General features: G+C 39.5%; 1 protein-coding gene across 2 annotated transcripts in view; it reads right to left on the reverse strand.

Annotated features, from left to right (window-relative positions):
- Window positions 1-14,236, reverse strand: part of ANO2 (anoctamin 2) — a 190,218-nt gene that overhangs the window by 116,898 nt on the left and 59,084 nt on the right. The window contains exon 10 of one of the 2 annotated variants that reach the window (XM_068400622.1): window positions 2,142-2,276. The exons of the other annotated variant lie outside the window; for it this stretch is intronic. Coding sequence (XP_068256723.1) covers window positions 2,142-2,276 — 135 coding nt within the window. The remainder of the gene's footprint in view (window positions 1-2,141; window positions 2,277-14,236) is intronic. 2 annotated transcript variants of the gene reach the window in all.

Raw genomic sequence — 14,236 nt, forward strand, 5'->3', positions numbered from 1 at the left:
TTGACAAAACATGCATTTTTAACATGGTGGTACATGGTGGTACAAATATCCATGTCAAATACCATGCTACTTTGTGTATCAGGACCGGCCATGTAAGTCTGCATAAAAGCCAGAACCAGCACCCAGGCATGTTGGTCTGTGTCACAGACAGAATAAATCTGCAACACCATTTCCCAGATACACTAGGTTTTGCTATAAACTGGCATACACGCACTGAATTTAAAAGGCTTACACTAGCCAAGAGTCTTGTTCTTAGCAAGGATGTTATATTTCACAACATTTACTTTGAGATTCACCTTTACCCTGCATTTTCTTTTGTGAGGTATTTATAAAAGCAGTGGCTGTTTTCCCAGCATAGGGCTTTAACATCAATTCTCATCTGTACCACCATCTGCTATAAGGTTTTGGCTAAGTTCTTCAAGTGTGAGTAGCTATTTTAGGCACACATACTGATATGTTTTAAGGGTGTTCAGATATTGTGTGCACAGTGGTTTCAGGAATTCGGATACCTTTACATTTCAGGGTTCTCAAGTTTGCCTGCTGAATATGGATGTGGTATTCTTGGTCTCCATAGCTCCTTGTTTTTCTAGTACGAAGTGCTAACCTAATTTTTTTTTTTTAAAAAAAAAGCCCCCTCCCTCACCCAGCAGTAAATCTTGTAAAAACTAGAAAGCTTTCACTTCTGCGTCACATATTCAGATATTAAGTTGTATTTCCTTTCCCTTAGTTTACAGCATTTGTTTAGCTGTCCTCTGGAAAACATGAGATAAGATACTTTCTTAGAGATTTTAAAATCTTTACTTTAAAGTTGTTATTTTAATTCTTAGCTTTATTTGCTATGTATTTACTCGATTGCTACAAATCTTTAAAAAATCATTATCGCTGTCTTTTTAACAAGCCAAAAACTACTGCTGAGTATGTTTTCAGGTTTTTTCATAAGGTTTGTATGTGAAAGACCTTCATATCTGCACAGTCTTACTCAGGTGAACTGAGTAGTACAAAGGTCAAGTGTCCTTGCCAGAACTGTAAGCTAGGGAAAGACTTGCAACATTGCTTCATTGATAGCTAGTATATTGTGATTATGCTTGTCCTATATTGACAATCACTAAATAGTATTAGTATTCAAATGAAAAAAAGAACTATTCAAACTGTAGTATCAATATTTGTTCAATATTCTATCATTTGAAAGGCACACAGCTGTTTCCGGCTATCATGTCGTTAAACTAATGCTCTCTTCTATTTCAAAAGGCAGTAGAGGGTGCTGCAGATACATCTTAGTCATAAATCTCACTTTAAATGTTAGCACAAGCTTTCCCACAGCGAAGCACAGCCCATCAAGATACATTTAGATCAAGCTAAGAAAACAAACCCTAACTCAGATATGATGTTATCATCATTTACCTATTAGTAATAATGTCCTACTGCAGTGATCTGCTTTAAAAGTTGCCACTTCATTTGAGAGACTGCAGGAACTGCCACACCAAGCGTGACCAGCAGTACTACTAATCCAGTATCCTATCTCTGACAGAAGTCAGACACAGATAACATAGAGGAAGTGTCCTTTTTTTCACTGAGAAGCAAACATTAACATCACACTGACAATTTGGCAGGTTTTGTTTAGTATAACACCCTCAGGACACATAGCACAAAACTCAACATATTTTTGTAAATGTCAAGGAGGAGAATACTGTGGATGACAAATATGCTAAATCTGCTAACTATTATTCATCTTGTGCAAATAGCTTGATTTTACTAAGAAGAACAAAGTAATCCAAGAGTACTGGGCAGTGTATTTGCGTTTACTTCAGTGGGTTCTGCATGATGTCTTTCAGGGTGAGCATGGAGATATATGCATTCATAAAAAGCAAATGGATATCATAGAAAAGAACTTAGAATAATGCAGCAGACTCACTGAACATTTCTGTTTCAGAAGCTGCAATACTGAACAGCCAAATAAATGTGTGTCAGTCAAATGTCTTTATCTGCTCAATGCATGTGTATTTCTAATGCTCACAGGGTTGTTAATGATACATCACTGCTCTTCAGACATGTTAAAAGCAATTATTCTCACTAAGGATTATGAATAAAAAGCACAGTCATAATTTTCAAGTTAACAAATTACTGATCACAGAAAAGCTTACCTAGGAATGTCACTCTCAATGGTTATACATCCATAAAGAAATACAATAATCCCGACTACTGAAGATGGAATGAGGAATTCTGTATATAAACCCAGCCATGCAAAATAAAGTCCTATCTTTTCTCCAAAATACTTTCTGAAAAAGAAGAGAGGGAAAAAAAAAAATGTGTCAAGGGTATGATTTTCAAATGTGTTTTACAGCTTCTCAACAATCCCTGATATTTAAAATACTAATTGTCAAAGACATGGATGAAAACCCTGAGTATGTTGAAGTCAGTATCACCAAATGAAGTGGGTGATTTGGGCAGTTTGATGTGCTCTGTTCTGAGAAGTTAAAGACAGTCCTGTATCATTATAATACATACGTAATATCTGCTCAGGGAAGACTGCAGCTTTTGCATCTCTTAAATGAAGCCAGTGAAATATCCCTTATTTCCATCAAGACTAGCAGAATTTCAACCAAACGTTTAGCAGAAAACATTGAAAGAATTCAGCTCCTCAGAATAGTATCTAGATAAGCCATCATTCTTTGCCTCCATAGTCCTCCTGGATTCAATTGGTGAGAGTCATGGAAATGACATAGAATCATATAATTCTTTTGGTTGGAAAAGACCTTTAAGATCATCAAGTCCAATCATTAACCTATTCACAACATCCTCTGATGTCTTAAAAGACTAGTAATCTTGAATTGCTGTTAAAGAAGGAAAGTTTACTTGCACACTTAGCGCTGGCTTTTCAGAAAGAATAAATATTTTTGACAAATTAACAGTCTCTGGACAGCTGGTTTGAAAAAAAACAGTTTCTGCTTTCAGGAACAGTTCACTGTAGATGTTGATAAATATGTGCTAGTGCTCAGCACAACATCTTCATGAATCACACTGCAAGAAGTAAACTTAACATAGATGAAACTCACTGATCATCCCAGAGTACTGTTAGGAGGGATTAAAAATATTGCAAAACACCAAGAGCTTCAGAGAGCTCAAGAACTCACGATCACTAAAATGAGACTAAATTTAGATTAAAAGCAACAGGGTTAGAAACATTTCACAAGCTAGAGAATAAGATGGAGGAATGCTGAACAGAAAGCAGCTATACAGAGAGCACTCAGGGCATGACATTGCATCTGAATCAGTTAGATGTACATACACACTGTGGTGGCAGAAAGAACAAAAAGAATTTCAAGATAACACGTCTAATAAAGGAAAGACAAGACTTGCTCCTCATAAAGGCTGAGCACAGTCCCGCTTTGAGATTGATTCTGAACTCACTCACACTAGGGAAGTTTTACCCAAGCTTAGCAACCCAGATTTAAATTATTCCTAATGAAAATGGTTAAATGAGTTTTTTGGAGGCCCAGGATTTCTTTTAACAGATATAGTTCTATTCTGACAGAATTTAATGACAAACCTCCGTGTCTGTAGAGTTGAGCTCAAGTGCTTTCAGCAGCATAAGCAAAACCAAAATTTTCTACTCCAGAAGCTAGGTCTCAGGGTCAGGCTGCTCCTGACACAGGAGAGACAGGGGCAGGAGTGCAACCAAGGTAGAGAGCCACAGGACAACGAGACAAGCCTCCACAGTCGGTTCCAGCTCAGATGAAAGGAGTAAGGGTAGCAACAGTGGGGGGGGGGGTTATTACTACATTTCCTGCTGCTGCTCTCATACGATCACAGCTGCAGCTAACTTCACATTCCTAGGCTCTCACACAGGAAAGCGAGGAGGGCAGTCGTGCCTTTTTCAATGTTGCCTCGCATGAGCGCCTATATTTGCTTATGTCTAACCAACCTCGTTTATCCGTTAGGAAGGGTAAGTGCATCCATAAAAGGAAAAACAGAACCAAAGCACTTTAAGATGATACACAGACAACATTATATTCAGTATAAGGGGATGCCATAACAGCACAAAAGAGAGGGAAATTACAGGAATCTTCTGGGAAAGGACTAGAGCCCCTACACCTGAGATTTGCAAGGCTGTCATAAGCAACAAACTGTGTGAAGTATCAAACAGAATGAGTGGAATCATGACAGAGTGACTCAAATGGCAATAACTTATTAGCTCTGCAATTCTCTTTTGTTTTGGAAAGACAACTTGCACAAGTCAGAATGGGAATACTATTTGCAGTAACCAGTCTTTAAACAATATGTATCAGCTTAATAACTCTACATTCATGCCACAGTATAGTTTTTAAGCACCTTGGGACAACGGATTATCACATTTGCACAGAATATAAGGAAATATGATACAGTTTATAAAACAATAAATGTAAATATTTATGTTGCACATATAATCCAAATACTGTGGGACTACCCTGTAACCTGGCACATGTCAGGTAATTTTGGAGGTAATTTTCAGGAGGTAGTTTTTCTTTACTTCCACTTTTTTTTTTTTAATATTTTTTTAATATGAAGTGAGGAAGGAAATACTTGACTAAAATATAGAAATAATCAGATGGCCTGTATATTTTCTTCAAGCCTCCTGTGTGAGTCAACATGCAGCAGCAATGGCCTTCGAGCAGCACAGGACAGAGGGAGACTCAATTTGCTCTCAAGTTTCCTCCTTATTGGGAAGTGACACACCATGCATTTGACAGTAAGACAAACATCACTGAACACATCCTAACAACATGGAAGAAGAAGGAGGAGAGGGGGATTATTCTGATTATCTGTCTTCTTACTCCTTCCTTATTTGTAGAGTTGGGCAATGTGCATAGCTAGTACAGTGCTCCAAATAGGTCAAAACAGACATGAAAAATAGTTCACAATCTGAGCTGTTCTAAACTGTCTATTGTTTTGACAAAGGGCCACAAATTAGCACAGAAAGTGTTCAAATCCCAGGGGCATTAGAGTAAAGAGCAGCTGATCAGGGTCAATGAATTTGAAACATGGCTCATGAGGCTTCCTCTAGAATTTTCAAGCCTTCCAGTGATAAATGTGATCTGTAACCTATAAAGCAAAGGGTTGCTATTTGCATCCATGCCAAGAGAAAGTGAGAAGAGCTCAACAATGTCTTGGCAGTATGGAAAAAAGCAGTTGCCAAGAAGAAAACTGCACAATGTTCTGTGGCTTAACTGTTCTGAAAAAGAAAAATAATTAAGACTTCTGTGCCCAAGCTCAGTCCACCAATGTGCCAGAAAGTTAAATAATCTAAGGAGAAACAATGACTGTGCTTGGAAGCATGATGATAAATTTAAATCTGAGTTTATCAAGCTAGAAAAATACAGGACGTGGACATGTTCCTTCCTTTTTTGACATGTCCCAAGAACTGTTCGCCCATTGCTCTGAATAGGAGTCAAGCCTCTGCAAACACCTGTGACCACCTGTGACAACATCTGCTGCAGCCACAGCTGGATTTAGTGATTTTTGGCTCAGACCTTAAGAATACCATGAGGTGGGTTTCTTTCTAGCACCCCTCTAAAAATCTCTTAAGAAAGGCACACTGGCATAGTTTTACAAGGTTTGAAATCATTCCACTCCTACTCTGGTCAATTGTTTCATGTTAGCAAATTGCAATGTTATTTCACTTTGAAAGCAGGATGGTAAGTTTTCTCAAATGTGGACATACTAGTCCCTCTATATTTTCACTATATAAGAAATTTCACTATATATCACTAAAAGGAACATAATTAGAATGATTGTAGTGAATGAAGAGAAAAAAATGTGTTCTTCAAGGGTAGAGTAAGATGTACAGCAAGAAAGAGAATTTTTACAGGTTTTTGTATACTTACACCAAGAACTTGCCATCTTCTCTCATTTACATTGGGATAAAAACAGTCTTACTCTATTATACTCAAGTAATTACTCATTATTTATGCTAGCATGGAAAAGGAGGAGAATTGAGATGAGAGTTTTGCCCTACCTCAGTGGGTAACTCACATCTGGTTCGGATATATCCAGACAAAGCTAAGTATGCTCATGGATGGCCCACTACAGAGTGCCACAAAAAAAGTATGCCCTCTGCATTGCATGAGTTTTATTTCCACATCAACTGTATTCTAATGTAGATAAATGTCCCTTTATATACACATATGCAATGAGGACAGCAGTCCTCATTGAAAGCAAGGAGCAAATGACTTTGGTAATGAATGTGTACTGCTCCTATCAGAAGCAGAAGCCAAACATTTTGTTCTGTGTGTTGTTACAGTATAAGGTGAAATTTTGTGCCTTTCACTTTGGAAGACTTTTTGAATGCTAAAATGGCCACTTTCCAAGCACTAAGTACTCTTGAGTAACAATCATGTCTTTAACGAAAGATTTGGCAAAATTATCCATAACTCCTTCAGAAGCTGAACAAATCTTGCACTTCAAGCAAATGACCAGAAACAGCATTAAAAAAACACAACAACAACCACCACCAGTAGAAAGTGTATTCCATCTTAGAGCAGAGTTAGAAGTATTGAGAAGGATGCAGTGAAAATGTTTACTCAGTTCTCTCTGCTTTGCCCATATAACACTTGAACCAGACATCTGCAATGCACTTCTGTCTGTCTGGTTGCCAAACCAACATCCAAAAGAATAAATGATAATTAAACTCTATGCTTGCATGTTGGTCACAATGCTTCCATGCCAAGTTGTGTAATTTATAAATAGACTAAGATTTGGGGAAGGGGAATGAAAGAGAGAAAGAAAAAACCCCTTAATTTTTGACTCTCTGAAAACAAGTGTGGGATACCTGGAATGTGAATAAAGCATGTGGTGCGTGACACATGCTGGAAAGAACTCTGGAGCTGTGCAGGAACAGTTTAAAAAAATGAGGAAAAGACGCTGTGGACACTGAGTCACCTAACTGGGAAATCTGTTCAAAACTCTTAATTTTTTTTTCATTTCCATACCTCATTCTAGGCCAGCTGTTCTTTCATGTTTGCCGCAATTCATTCCACCACCCCTATGGTGGTGGAATAGTTTCTGTGCAATAGTTTCTACACAAAACCAAACTGATTTACAGCTACTTATTGGGTAGGTTTTCCCCTGTGCAAATGGTCAAACAAATCACATGTATTACTTATGACTTCAAAATAAACCTATTAGCACAGATTGTGGACAAAATTTTGGTGTTTCTACTGTTGGGAGCAAGGACAAGTAGTCCTCTTAAAGTATAATTTCATGTCAGAACATCTCTGCTACCAGACCCCATTTCAAAACTTTCTTTCCCCTCCCAGCTTCCAGCCCAGGTGCGCATTCCCTTTCTGACTCACAGCAAGCCGGTTCACAGTGTCAGCCTAGGAACAGCTGTGACAGACCAATGGAGAAAATGTCAACCTGTTGTAGATGATCAGGAAGACAATTAATTCCTTCAGGGGGCTTGGTCACCAGAAGAAAATGTACCATTAAGCTGAAGGTAGAACAATGACTACACTTACAAACATAGAACTAATTTCTAGCATATAATAAGTTCAGAACACAGAGATTTTTCCTTGTTTCTGAGATAATAGTTCTCACCAAATTCAAATTTCCATCTCAAAACTTATTTCAGAAAGGCTGATGAAGTATAGAGAAAACCCCAGTCACTATAACAGAATAAGGAAGAGGACATAACATTTCTGTATACCCCACCATTTCACTTCAGGTGGAGTTGCCTATGTCTGAACTTTTCTGGATTTGTAATTTTTCCTCCATTTGAAAATTTTCTCAGGGCAGGATTCAAGCATTTATTACAACCATCTGGGACACCTGGGTGGAATTACCGCTCAGCAGCAGCACTGAGGCTGCTGTGCATCCAGAGATCCTCGAGATTTCTGCCATGTTTGTGCCTAACTGCATATACGCACATATTCTGTCCAGACAGTCACAAGAAGAAACCTATCGATACTAAATCCAGAGATACAGAGAATGCACCAAATGGAGCAATATAGAAGCCAAGAAAGGCTCCTGGCAGAAGACAACCCCCCTTGGAACAACTTGCCAAGAGACTGAAAAACTTTTTTTATTAAAATTTTAAGAGGAGAAGAAAAACAACTACAGAACCTCAGCTAAATTACAATGCAGCTGAGTCTGAGGCAGAAAAGAAAAAGTCCGTTAGAAAGGCCAACTGGTTCTGCATAGAGAAAACAAAGGAAGGAGCCTCTGTCCAAGGTAAGAGCACATGGCTTTCCCTGAACTGGAGATAAAGATGCAAGACTGCCCAATAGAGAGTAATTATGAGGGTGTTTGTGAAAATAGTTGATAGGCTTGTGCAAGAACCCTAAATCAAACCCTAAATGCTGAAAGCTAGCTCTAACATTCATGTTTGTGTCCACATCAGCAGATGTCCCTCATTCACTTTGGAACATTTCATACCAGATCAGTAAGACCTAGAAACAAGTTCAGAGCCACAGCCTGGCTTCTGATTTCTATAAAAGACTTCATACCTTGTGTATTTTCTCTAGCAAGTAATGCACTGAGTGCATCTGCAGTGCTTCTGACTTAAGAGCATTCACCGAAGACCAACAGATAAACTACAAACCTAACCCTTTTTGCCTGAAAGTAGAACAAAGTAAGATGCCACAAGAGCCATTTAATCAAGCTTTTTAGTTAAAGTTCTTGTTTGAAAACACTAGTTAACAAATATTTGCTGTGTCCTCCAATGGTACCTGAAGTCTGGAGCCAAACCTGCCTAAATTACAGATTTTACCAGCCACAGATATATTTTCTTCCAACACACTGTGAAATACTAATTGTGATCCATTATAGGAAAAAAAAAACACTGTCAAAATATTGCAACTCCTTAGAGAACAGAAATTTTGAAATTCACTTAGATGTAGAACTATGTTTTCCTCTAGTCTCTTGGCTCTTAAGAAACAAATACTATTCAACACAGTAACAGGGTACTGTTTATGGAGAAGATGATGTGGTGGAGGAAGGGAATATTCAAGTTCTCTGATTCTAATGTATTGAAAACCCTGGGAAAAAAAATGCCTAGAATAAAAACCACGGAATTTGTGTATTAATTGCAATTTAAAATAGCAAAAGATAAAACCTTACCCAGTAAAGAAATAAAACCAGGACAAGCCACTCACTGAGCTTCATAGATTCACAAACCTTATTGCTTCTATTCCAAGAAATTGTCAGAATACAATGGAATGGGCATAGTTTGTGATGATGGATTATAAACTGAAAAAAAAGTCTTTGTTTACTGACTGTAATACAAAGAATAGAAGTATAATAAGTAGACATGTAATGTGACTGAGACAGAAATTAAGGCTGACTACCTACCAATTGTATAAGCAAGCAACATGAACTGGTTCGTCAGAAGCACTGTTAACTGCATTCTCCTCTGTTACAGAAGAATACAAAGCTTCAGTGTTTCTACAGAGCATTTTTTGATTTGTGCATGGCCTTTGTAAAGTGTCCAGATGCCCACGGTTAAAGGACCTCTTACTGGAGAGCTAGACACAAAGAGAATGTGATTTGCAGGAACATAAAACCAATAATGTACTCGTGTAGCACTTTAGGTGCAGTAATAGCAGTCTTTAACCTTAGGTAGTGTTTGAAAGTATTAAGTGACTGATTACATTACTCTTTTGATGTCTGGGTTTGCCTGTCATGTTCTTTGCCTACAAAAGGTCTGTGTGTCTGTGAGACTGCAGTAGCCACAGCACACCTTACTAAAGAGAGACATTTTCAGCAAGAGTAGTAATGCAGTGTTTGTCCCGACACTTCTAAGAACTCATGCATAAGACAACCTATGTACACTCTGTTTCTCTTTAGCTTTCTTTACTTTATTCTTTAGCATACTTCAGCATTCAAAAATGTCAGTAATCCTCCAAACCTGGCAAATTAAAAGTCCCCAGCAGGTAGCCTGGCTACCTGAGGTTGTGTCTGTACCGATGTAAGTCAATACAGGTTATCTATGAGGAAGGGAGTACAGTTTCACTTCCTAAACACCTCAGCATACCAAGTGATGCTCCATGTAAGAAACAAATAATTCATTCAGTTATACATGTAATATTTTCTCTTATAATAAACTCTACAAGCTCCTACAAATAAGGAGTAACCTATTTAATATGATACAGTGAATCAGCCTTTCTTTTAGATTGGCAGGGAGGTCACCCTAGTCTTTTTCTTCCTAATTTTTAAAACCTATTATGACTCGCTTTTCTGCCCTTTCTTTACTTGCCCGATTTTGCCCAAGCTTTTACCTTGAACAAACTTGAGGTCAATGATACTTTACCACTTTCCTAATCTTTTGTGTTCCCAAGAAAATTTGCACGATTTTCATCATCTATGTTAACAGAGTTTGAAGCTCAAATATTGACTTCTTTTCATAAATAACTTTGATTTATAACAACTAATATTTCATGAAAGCATTCTTGTTTTTCAATTAATATAGCTAAGCCTTACTACAGAGTCTGAATTCATTTTATGTATTAGCTTTAGTAAGTACTTGTAAGTACTTGCACTGTAAGTATTACTACCGTCAGATAGACACCATCTAGTGACTAATTTCCAGTAAAAGACAAGAATAATAAATTCTTTTTTAGTCACAGTATTACTGCACACCTTGAGATAGCAAGGCTTGCCTCTTGGCATTTAGAGACAATAAGAGAGTTACAGAACTTTCTTGTTTAACTAAAATTTAAACTGCTAGTCCTCAAGACTGCTGAGACTGTGACAAATGAAAAGGCAAACAAAACACATTCAAAGACATCCTGCAAGTTAAATGCATGCAAGAGTTTCTGGTTCATTATCTTTCAGGCCTTCAGGAATCCCAGGTCCCAGAGATCAGGGGGAAAGGTTGGAGCAAGCAAGATGCAGCCTTGGTGTAAGACGATCAGGTCAGAGAATACTTAAGCACACTGGACATACATAAGTCCATGGGCCGTGATGGGATGCACTCACAAGTGCTGAGGGAGCTGGCAGATGTCATTGCAAGGCCACTCTTGATAATCTTTGATTAATGATAGCAACTGTGAGAAGTGCCTAAAAACTGGAGGAAAACAAATGTCACCCCCATCTTCAAGAAGGGCAAGAAGGAGGACCTGGGGAACTACAGGTCGATCTGCCTCATGTCAGTCCCAGGGAAGGTGATGGAGCAGCTAATCCTGGAAACCATTTCCAGGGACATTAAAGATGATAAAATCACCAGGAGTAGTCAGCATAGCTTCACCAAGGGGAAGTCGTGCTTGACCAACTTCATAAACTTCTATGATTAAGTGACTGGTCTGGTAGATGAGGTGAGAGCAGTGAATATTGTCCACCTGGAGTTAGTAAGGGCTTTGACACTGTCTCCCATAAGATCCTCATAGAGCAGTTGTTGATGTATGGGCTGGATGAGGAGACAGTGAGGTGCATTGACAACTGGCTAAATGGCCAGGCCCAGAAGGTGGTGGTCAGTGGCAAAGCCTAGTTGGAGGCCAGTGACGAGCAGTGTACCCCAGGGGTCAATACTGGGTCCGGCCCTGTTTAACTTCTTCTTTAATGATCTGGATGATGGGGTAGAGTGTACTCTCAGCAAGTTTGAAGATGACACAAAACTGGGAGGAGTGGCTGGTATGCCAGAGAGTCATGCTGCCATCCAGAGGGACCTCGACAGGCTGGAGAAACAAGCTGATAGGAATGTCATGAAATTCAACAAGGAGATATGCAAAGTCCTGCACCTGGGGAAGAACAACTCCATGCATCAGTATTTCCTGGAGTCCACCCAGCTGGAAAGTAGCTTGGCAGAAAAAAACCTAGGGGTCCTGCTGCACACCAGGTTGAACATGAGACAGCAATGTGTCCTTGCTGCAAAGAAGGCGAATGGTATCCTTGGCCACTTTAGACAAGGTATTGCCAGCAGGTGAAGGGAGGTGATCCTTCCCCTCTGCTCAGCACTGGCGAGGCCACAGTGGGAGTACTGTGTCCAGTTCTGGGCTCCTCAGTACAAGAGAGACATGGATGTACTGGAGAGAGTCCAGTGAAGAATACCTGAAGGGAGGGTGCAAACAGGATGGAGCCAAGCTCTTTTCAGTTGAGCCCAGTGACAGGACAAGAAGCAATGGATGCAAACTGAAATACAGGAGGTTCCCTCTGAATATCATGAAACACTTTTTTTTACTGTGAGGCTGACTGAGCACTGGAATATGTTGCCCAGGGAGGTTGTGGAGTCTCCCTCCTTAGAAATATTAAAAAAACACCTAGTCACAGTCCTGGGAAACTGGGTCTAGATGGCCCTGTTTGAGCAAGTGTTTGGACCAGATGATCTCCAGATGTCCCCACCAACCTCAAACATTCTGTGATTCTGTCATCTCTGAGCACTTTCAATTGCAACTGTTCCATCAAGACAGTAATACACAACTGCAGTAATCACCTGCACAATATTGCGTTAAAATGTTTATTTTTCTGCTCTCTGTACTGACTGTGGAAGTTCAGTAATTTCTCATGTTGGAAAATTCCTTTATGCAGGTGTTTTCTGGGGATAATTGCTGCATGGTGACCATTCTTAATCTCTTTCCTTGCCATTTTGTTTTTGTCCACTGTTGGAGACAGGTTACTAGATCAGACAGAGCTATGGTCTGTTCTAATGTAACTTCATTACAGAGAGAGACAGGAACCTCATACAAAGCATCTTAATATTGGGGTATACCTTTAAACCAGATGACAAGGGTTGGTCTTAACTCCTGGTCAGCACTCAAGGAGTCAGAAAAGGATGTCCTCTCACCCCCCACATGCCATAGCCAGAACTTTCTACTGAGATTAAGATATCAAGAGCATGTATGCATGTATACAAAAATGCACAGGACTTTCTCTTTTGTTTCAACACGGCCTTCCACCTCTGGCTTTTGCTTCTCCAGTTTAGAACAACGAACTTTCATTTCCTACAAAAACACACTGACATCACCTCCAAAGACACCTATTGGATTGGGACCTATAACTCAAGTCCATTAATATGTTTCTGGCTGTGAAGTTTAGGCATTGTACAGGCACTACGGAACTTAGGTTGAGACAGTTCTGCACACAGATAAAACTGAAGTTTAGCTGCCTACAAAACTACACAATCCAAGGGGGAGGCACCAGGAAGCTGTGCAGCAACAACTTCAGAGCCTTGGCTTTGCATAAGCCCTGATGTAGATGTGCACATCCTTTGCTGGATCTAGCTTTTGAAAATCCCACCAAAGGAGTGAGGAATCTGGATGGTAACGAGGATCTTAGTGCTCAGACAGTGACCTGAAGCCTGGGAATTATGTTTATCAGAGAGTAAAGATCTGGTTTTCCTCAGCATTGCAATACAAGCTTACTGGTTTAAAATTCCACCTTTAATACAAGCATCAATAAATAAGACCAAGCTCTTGCCAAAACAGACAGAGGGAGAACTACTTCCTACAGGCCTGGCAAAGTCTATGAAATGCAGAGCTGTAAGTAAATCATCTCTGTCCAGTCACAGGCCTGCACCCAGCAGAATAATTCAATACAAATTCTTCAGTGATTTATGCAGCATGAGCAAAACCCATCTGCTTTGCAATAAACACAGACTGGAGCACTCATGTAAGCTCTGTGAGAGAATTTCCAGGGATGGAGGGGAAACTCCCTACAACTGCAGAGGAAAAGTGCTGTCCTAGCATCAAGCATCTAATATGCAGTACATTTAATGGACATATGACATGATACTAAAGTCCATTCATAAACTGGAGTCATGAGGGGTAATGAGATCACTCAGACACTGGAAAGGGGAAAGAATTATAATGGTGGAGAAAGTGGTCCTTTCTCAGCAGCTAGGACTCTGCTCCAGGGTCCACCTGCTTCTGTCTCCCTCCAGGAAGCTCCCTGCTGTAAAAACTGTCACAAAGGACAACATCAAGGCTCAGTGGATGCTGACATAGCACTTCCCACTGTACCTAGTGCTTTAATGATGATGAACTAAGTTGAACATACCTCATGTTGGGAATGAATCGTTGTTGTAGAGTTCCTTGGAACTATAAAAGGATGTTGGACTCAAAGTGCAAAGGGTTATAGAGACAAGATGTGCTCAGATTATTGCCTCAGGCACGTTCTCAGCAGAGGTTTGGGAAGGAGCTAGGTGGACTACTGCCAAAGTTACTGGTAGAGCTCATGGGCATTTTTCTACTTAATGCTATGTTTGTTTGATTACTGCACTTTCCCAGGCTTAAAGCTGTTTTCTCTTTTTCCTAATAAAGAATTCCTTGCA

Source organism: Nyctibius grandis, chromosome 5, assembly GCF_013368605.1.
Source record: "Nyctibius grandis isolate bNycGra1 chromosome 5, bNycGra1.pri, whole genome shotgun sequence".
NCBI lineage: Eukaryota > Metazoa > Chordata > Aves > Nyctibiiformes > Nyctibiidae > Nyctibius > Nyctibius grandis.